At 45.9% G+C, this 7,957-nt stretch overlaps 1 protein-coding gene across 1 annotated transcript in view; it reads left to right on the forward strand.

The window, feature by feature from the left end:
• Positions 1-2,404: 2,404 nt before the first annotated feature.
• The window catches only part of UBP1 (upstream binding protein 1 (LBP-1a)), a gene marked incomplete at its 5' end in the record, with an annotated part of 27,475 nt that continues 21,922 nt past the window's right edge, over positions 2,405-7,957 (forward strand). The window contains one exon of the mRNA XM_010155238.1: positions 2,405-2,556. Within this exon, the coding sequence (XP_010153540.1) occupies positions 2,405-2,556 (152 nt within the window). The remainder of the gene's footprint in view (positions 2,557-7,957) is intronic.

Consider the following 7,957-nt stretch of genomic DNA (forward strand, 5'->3'; position numbering starts at 1 on the left):
TAGGAAGAAGTTTTAAATTGCATTGGCTTCTCTTTTTCTTTGGAATGTACTAGTACTAGAAAAGACTTTCTTTTATAAGAGAAATGTACGTTTTTATCTGGGAAAATAAATGAGGATTCTTACATTTGCCTCATGCCGTTTGCTGGGGCGCTTTTTTGGCGTGTAAGGATGTGGGTTCTGCTCTCTTTACAACTGAATTGTGGGGCTGGGGAGTTGGGTGTCCTTTTCTTCCATAGTGGCACTTAGTCATTACCACTTTGTAAGTATTAGCCAAAGCAGGTTTAAAACTAGCTAAATTTGTCTTCCATTTCTATTTGTTGGCTTCCAGTGCCTTGCCTATTAATTGAGCTAGTTCGTTAGCCACGGCATGCGTTCTTAAGCCAGACCAGATGAATTTCTTTTTTCTTTAAACAGGGGGTGGAAAACGAAGAATTGGAAGATACTTTTCACAGATACACCAAAGCCTTCTCTTTAAGCTTGTGTGTTAGGTACAAGCAGGTGCTGTAGAACTGGCTTGAGAATTACAGGTTATTTATTGGGCGAGATGCTCTGCGTGCCGCCTTTGTTGGGCTTCGGCCCTTCCGTGTGTGTTTCAAACGCTGTCGCTGCGTCCCTGTTCTTCCCGTTCTGAAGCTGCTCTTCACAAAAACACCAGCCAGCGATTTATGTGCCAAAGTGGGTGAGGAGCTTCCTGGTGCGGAAGCCCTGCCCTGGGAGGACGCTGCTCTCCGCCTGTCGCTGTGCACCCTCTGGCGCTGGGTTGCCCTTCTCGCTGGCATCGAGGAGTTTCTTCTGGGTCACCCTCAACCAGCAGTCCGTGGGTCTATCAGCTTTTCTGCCCTGCCTCTGCATGTGATGCTCCTTTATCTATAGAAGGAAACTTGTTTTACGAGTGTCCCCTTCCCTTAAGCGTATGAAGGGTGTTTCACATTATCTTCCTCTGTGAGCCACCCTCCTCTGGGCTGCGGTCTGGGGAGCTGCCGTCAGAAGTAGCTACGGTGTGGTCCAGCAGGCTTCTACTGCATCCTTCTCGGGCAGTGTCCTGCCTTGTCCTGCTTTCAGGCTTGTTTGTAGCTCCTCCTGGGATTCCTTCCTACTGGGAAGGAACCTGTATTGGGTGTCTTTTTAAAATTCTAGTTATGACTTTTGGTAGAGACTTTACAAAGACTCTACGAGGTATAGGCCAACCTTTTAGACTTTTTCACCGTTCGCAAGTATTTCCTCTTCAGGTTAATATATCTTCTTCCAGGTAGCCAGAGGGGTGGAATAAGATGTGGCTGGCGTTCACCTTGCTGTATGTGGCACGTGCTCTGGAAGAAAATTTGAGCTGCCCCAGCTGCGCTCCTCATACCTAGTACTTACGTAGACCAAGTCTACACTGTAACCTTCTGTGACACAAAATTGCTGGCTGTAATTTCACTTTTTAAATTGATGCTGATGCTGGTACTGTTTGATTCTCCAAATAACAGCTGGAATTCAAGAGGAATTTGAGTTCTCTAAAATGAAATTTATTTTCTCTAAAACACAGCAGGCTCTCACAGGAATGAGGAACAGCAAAAAATAATTTTACTTGGAAAATTTTAGGGTACAAAGTGTAAATAATAGTGCAATACAGATAAGGCATAATTCTTTTACAAAATTAGTTCGGTGATTGTGGTCAGTGCAGGAGAAATGAAAGATGCATTTAAATTAAAAACTGAATCAACAGGTGTGGTGGTGTGAGAAATCCTACTGCAGCTTCAAAACTAATTTTCAAAGAAAGTTTCGTGGATCTGCAGATGAGAATTTCATCACGAACAAAAGGTCATTGCTACAACAACCCTGAACAGATGAAGGATTACTGTATACAGGAGAAATGAATCTATTGCTAATGCAGAATTCTGTAGAAAGCAGATGTGTTTGCTGGTTGCAGTGAAGCTGTCTCTCTTACCGCTCCCTGTGGGCAGCACGGATTGCTCTTTACTCTCCAGAAACTCTGCAGTTCCGAAGTTTATGTGGTGGGCTTCCACCTACAAGGGAAGTGAGTCTTGGCATATACTTTCGAGTTGTATTTGGTGAAGGTGCTGCTTAGTCAGGTGGATTAGGCAAGATTGCTGATGTTGACAGGTGAAAATTTAGGAATAAAGTGATTTTTTTTTTTTCAGTGGAGGGAAGAACTGAATACCTTTTCAGAGGATCAGTACAACTGTATTGTCTGCTGAGGTCCCAGAGCACTGTCTATGAGCTTAAAAATTTGGTGGCAAATGTTTTGGATACTGCTCACATTGGTTTCACTAATAACGGTGTGATGTAACTCTGTATGTATTTCACTGTGTTTTTGAAGTCACAAATAATTTTCTTTTTCTTAAACTTCAGGCAAAACAGAGCCAGCACTCTTACCAAGTTATTTGTTTGTTCTTTTCAGTGATGTTTTGGCACTGCCGATTTTCAAACAGGAAGATTCCAACCTTCCACAAGAAAATGAGACCAAACATCCACCCTTCCAGTACATTATGTGTGCTGCAACATCTCCAGCAGTAAAATTATACGATGAAACTCTTACGTACTTGAATCAAGGTTGGTACGCGTATGTAGCAAGGAACGCAGCTTGCGGTGCACGTCTAAAGCTGGGGTTGTGTTTCACGCTTTGATCCATGTGGGGCCATCCAGAATAAATGCATGTCAAATATGAGGTTGGATACCTTACTTGTAGTCTTGTTTTGTTCAACTTACAGGCCCATAGCGGTAGTCTGTCATTACTTCCCCTGTGGAGTCTGTTGGTTGGTTGGTTTGGGGTTTTTTTCCCCTGCTTTTTTTCTGCTCTGCGTTACCCCTCTCCACCCCCCACCTCCCCTGATAAAATCAAACGGACAGAGCTTTTAGGAGCCAAACTTTGGGTAGTAATAGCTTAAAATGCAAGACAATTTTTGCATTCCCATTTAAACCTCATGGATAATAGCAAATTAATTGGATGATATTTGCATAAGGTACACACAAACACCCCCAAAAATTCTTAATAGAAGTTAAAATGTCAATCCCTAAACGAAAAGTGTCGCCCAACAGAGGCCACTGCAGCAGCTCTCAAATGAGCTACATGCCTGCTGGGAACAGTATTGTGCTTGAAACATGAACACAAGTGCAGCTGCCTCTGGAGTTTGTGTGTATCTCACTGTTATCTGCCTGCATTTACCAGAAATGAACTAGATAAGTATTTCAGGTGAGTCTTCCTGGGTTTTCCTCGCAGCCTGTGGTTGATTCGCATGAAAACAGAGTTTTCCTTTTACAGAGGACACTGTCTGCTGAGTAAAATAATGTAACTGAAGTTATTGCCATGGGATAAAAGCTCCCTAGCCTCTGGAAATTACATTGGTGTCTTAAGCTTAGTCGGTGTTCTGAACTCAGGGAAAGCCATGCATCACTTCTTTGGGACCATATCAGTGGCTCTTTAAACTCCCAGCTCTGATGCTGCAGGATCGCCGTTCCTAGTTGTAGGTTTGCCTTTTCTTGGTGGACTTGGACCCGGCAGACAGCACTCTAATTAGAAGACAGTCCTGCAGCACCATTTGTGTGAAAAATACAAAGAGTTGTTAAAAATGACGTCCACCGTTTCTTTTCCATATCCTACCATGTTTGGGTACAATTAATCATCTTGGCTCGCGTGCTTCTCTGTGCAGCGTACTGCTTCAGTGTGCAGTCAGGAGGGGACGGGTTAAAACCTGTACTGGTGAATTTTCCCTGGACTCTGTGAGCTATTCAACTTTTTAATTGGTTTTCTAGGTTACAGAGTGTGTATGTTTCACATGTGTGTTTGCTTGACAGATGTCCTTTTTGCTCAAGTTGAAATGCTCCTAGTGCTGCGAACTTCGGGGGTGATGCTTTTCATACCTGGAAGTGTTTAAGCTCTGAGAGCAGATTGCTTCTAATTTGATAGGCACGTGGTAACAAGGTTTCGTTTTCAGCTTTCCGTGGGAATAAAGTTACTAAGTGCTTCCTCTTGCAGCATCTGGTCGGTCTAAATACACCTTAAACATTACTTGGCTCTTCCAGTTAGGAGAACAGCAGAAGGTGATTTGTAGTTTCCATCAAAATGTGGTTCAGCCACTTGCTTAGTCAGGTTTACTGTTTGCCGCTTTCTGTACCTTGAGTGTTCTCTTCAGGAGAAAACAGTACAGTGGCAGCACTATGCTGGGCCACCAAAACGCTTTGCACTGTCTAAAAATCTTTCAGGCATTATATACTTTGAACTCTGTAGAAATACTCTTCAGTGCCAGGGTCCCGCCGCCCTGGCCAAACGTGAAGCTTTTGGGGGTCAGCTCAGTGTCCTGGGGAACCAGCCCAAGGGTGGCAGGCTGAACGAAGAAAGCCTTTGCTTGCTCCCCTCTGAGGAAGGCTTGCTGTTTGAGTGACATCTTTCCTTGAAAATACCTTTCAGTATAAAGATTTCTTGTGCAAAGAAGTTTCGCTGTTACTCCGTGTCCAGCTTTTCCTGATGTTGAAAAATGAAGGCATTGGTGTGTATATATCCTGTTTGTAAATAAATATGGAAAAAAAATGTAGCCAACTTGCCTTCTGTGTTAGTGCTTCAGACAGAAAGACAGTACCTTTGCTGCCTAGGTTAAGACTTCTTCCTACAGCATTTTCTATTATTAGCTGTTAGTACAAACCACACATATATATTTATATGTAAAAAAAATAATCTTATAGTTCTGAGATGACATCTTTCATACTGAAGCCAGTTTAAAATAGGGATCAGAATAGTTCTGGTCACTTGTGTTGTACCTTGCAACGCTGAGTTGTACTGATAATGTTTGCGTAATGACTTGGATTAAGTCCTCTAGAAAAAGAGTAATTTGAATCCTGGTGATGTCAGTTAGGTGGTTTCTAGCTCAGCCCCGTTATCAGGCAATGTCTTGCCTTAAACCATTTTCCAGAGGATTGCGAGTAGGGAGTACCATAGGAAGCTAATGTGCTTTTTAATTTCACCAGCAGTTGTCTTAGTTCACCGCACTGGGAAAGCGAGAAGCAACGGGAACACTTTCCCTGTCTGTTACGCTGCGGTGCCATTTCCTAAGGCAATACTTAAGCAAGCCCTGACTTTACCCTCTGTCAGTATTTTAACTGGAATCGCTAAGAGTGTTGTTCAGAGTTTAGGGAGCGTCTGGATGATGCTTTTAGTCATATGATTTAGCTTTAGGCAGTCCTGCGAGGAGCAGGGTGTTGGACTTGATCCTTACAAGTCCCTTCCAACCTGAGATATTCTGTGAGCTAATGGAATGTTTAAAGTGATTAGGTTTTCAGCTGAAACTGATCCTAGAAGTTGAAATCTGAGTGATGATGGTTGGTTGTTCAGGGTTTTGAAGGGTTCTTACCAAATAAATTCTGCTAAATAAGCCCACTGAGAAGGTGTATCAGAGTTGGGACAACGTTTTGAGTTGGCTGCTGTTCAGCTAGATGTCGATGAAGTAGCAAAAGTGGTATGGAAGAGAATTGCTTTTCATAGAATCATAGGATCTTTTGGGTTGGAAAAGACCTTTAAGATCACCAAGTCCAACCATAAACTTAGCCCTGCTAATACAGCCACTAAACCATGTCCTTAAGCACCTCATCCACTGTCTCTTAAATACCTCCACAGATGGCGACCCAACCAGCTCCCTGGGCAGCTCATTCCAGTGCCTGACAGTCCTTTCAGTGAATAAATTTTTTCCTAATACCCAATCTAAATCTCTCCTGGCACAACTTGAGGCCATTTCTTCTTTTCCCATCACCTGGGAGACCAACAGCCACCCTGCTGCAACCTCCTTTCAGGTAGTTGTAGGTAGTGATAAGGCCTCCCCCTGAGCCTCCTCCAGATTAACAACCTCAGTTCCCTCAGCTGCTTGGACTTATACTCTAGACCCTTCCACAGCTCCGTTCCCTTCTCTGGACATGGTCCAACATCTCAGTGTCCTTCTTGTAGTGAGGGGCCTAAAACTGAACACAGGATTTGAGCTGGGGCCTCACCAGTGCTCGGTACAGGAGTACAGTCACTGCCCTACTCCTGCTGACCACGGTATTCCTGATGCAGGCCAGGATGCTGTTGGCCTTCTTGGCCACCTGGGCACACAGCTGGCTCATAGTCAGCCATCTGTTGACTGACACCCCCAGGTCCTTTTCTGCCGGGCAGCTTTCCAGTCACTTGTCCCCAAGCCTGTAGTGTTACCTGCAGCATTGCAGGAGGTTGTTGTGACCCAGGTGCTGGGTCCTGCACTTGGCCTTGTTGAACCTCACACAGGTGGCCTCAGTCCATCCATCCAGCCTGTCCAGATCCCTCTGCAAACCCTTCCTGTCCTCAACATTCCTGCCCAAGTTGGTGTTATCAGCCCTCACTGAGGGTGTGCTTGGTCCTCTCACCCAAATCATTGATAAAGATATTCAAGATAACCAGCCCCAACACTGAGCCCCGGGGAACACCACTTGTGACCAGCGGCCAACTGGATTTAACCCCATTCAGCACAACTCTTTGGACCCAGCCGTCCAGCCAGTTTTTTAACCTGGCAGAGAGTGTGTCTGTCAGACCTGTGGGCAGCCAGTTTCTCCAGGAGAATGCTGTGGAAAATGGTGTCAAAGGCTTTACTAAGGTCAGGGTAGTCAACATCCACAGCCTTGCCCTTGTCCACTAAGCGGGTTACCTTGTTATGGGCCTGATCTCCTGGGTGTCCTGTGTGTCCTGCCCGATGGCACTCCAGGTGATGTGCTCCCTAACCTTCCCTGCCACGGAGGTCAGACTGACAGGCCTGGCTGCCAGGGCTGTGAGATGGTGGATCCTGAGAGGAGGAAGCAGGACAGAAAGCAGTGTCACATCACTGGACTTCAGGAGAACAGACTGGCCTCTTCAGTGATACTCTTGGTAGAGTCCCATGGAATAAGGCCCTGGAAGGAAGAGGGGCCCAAGAAAGCTGGGTAATATTCAGCAGGGAGGGTTAGATTGGATATCAGGAAGAAGTTCTTCATGCAGAGGGTGGTGAGGCACTGGCACAGGTTGCCCAGAGAAGCTGTGGATGCCCCATCCCTGGAAGTGTTCAAGGCCAGGCTGGATGAGGCTTGGAGCAACCTGGTCTAGTGGAAGGTGTCCCTGCCCCTGGCAGGGGGGTTGGAACTGGATGAGCTTTTAAGGTCCCTTCCAACCCAAACCATTCTGTGATAATATGATGTTCAAGGATCAACCTCCTCCCACCTCAGGTGCAGTGGATCCAAATGGGCAGGAAGTCAGGCTAAAGTGGCAGGAGGCCTGGATGTATGAGCAAGCAGCTCCTGGCAAAACACAAAAAGTAGGCGTATGGAAGGTAGAAGCAGGGACAGGTAACCTGGGAGGAATACAGAGTCGGTGTCCAGGCATGCAGAGATGCAGTCAGGAAAAGCAGCCTGGCTGGAATTGAATCTGGTGAGGAACGTCAAAGATAAAAAGATGGGCCCTAGAGGTCAGGGGGAAAGTCTGGAACAAGGAGTGAGAAGCCTTGGTGGCAGAGGAGCAGGTCAGGGAACGTTTAAGCGAAGAGGCTGTACGTAAATCCATGGGCCCTGATGGGATGCATCCGTGAGTCCCGAGGTTACTCTGGGTCGTCCTTGAACTGATGGTCATGGTAACCAGGAGAGGTGCCTGAGGCCTGGAGGGAAGCAAACGTTGGTCTCATCTTCAAAATGAGGACCCAGGGAGGTGCAGGCTGGTCAGCCTCACCTCCATCCCTGGAAACGTGATGGAGAAAATAATCCTGGGAACCATTTCCAGGCTTATGAAGGACAAGAAGGCCATCACGGGTAGTCAGCATGGATTCACCAAGGGGAAGTCGTGTTTGACTGACTTGGTATGCTTCTTACAAGAAGACTTTTTACAAGGGCCTGTAGTGACAGGACAAGGGGTAATGGGTACAAATTGAAATCAGGGAGGTTTAGATTAGATATCAGGCAGAAATTCTTCCCGGAGAGGGTGGTGAGGCACTGG

Source organism: Eurypyga helias, unplaced genomic scaffold, assembly GCF_000690775.1.
Source record: "Eurypyga helias isolate BGI_N326 unplaced genomic scaffold, ASM69077v1 scaffold3017, whole genome shotgun sequence".
In the NCBI taxonomy this organism is placed as follows: Eukaryota; Metazoa; Chordata; class Aves; order Eurypygiformes; family Eurypygidae; genus Eurypyga; species Eurypyga helias.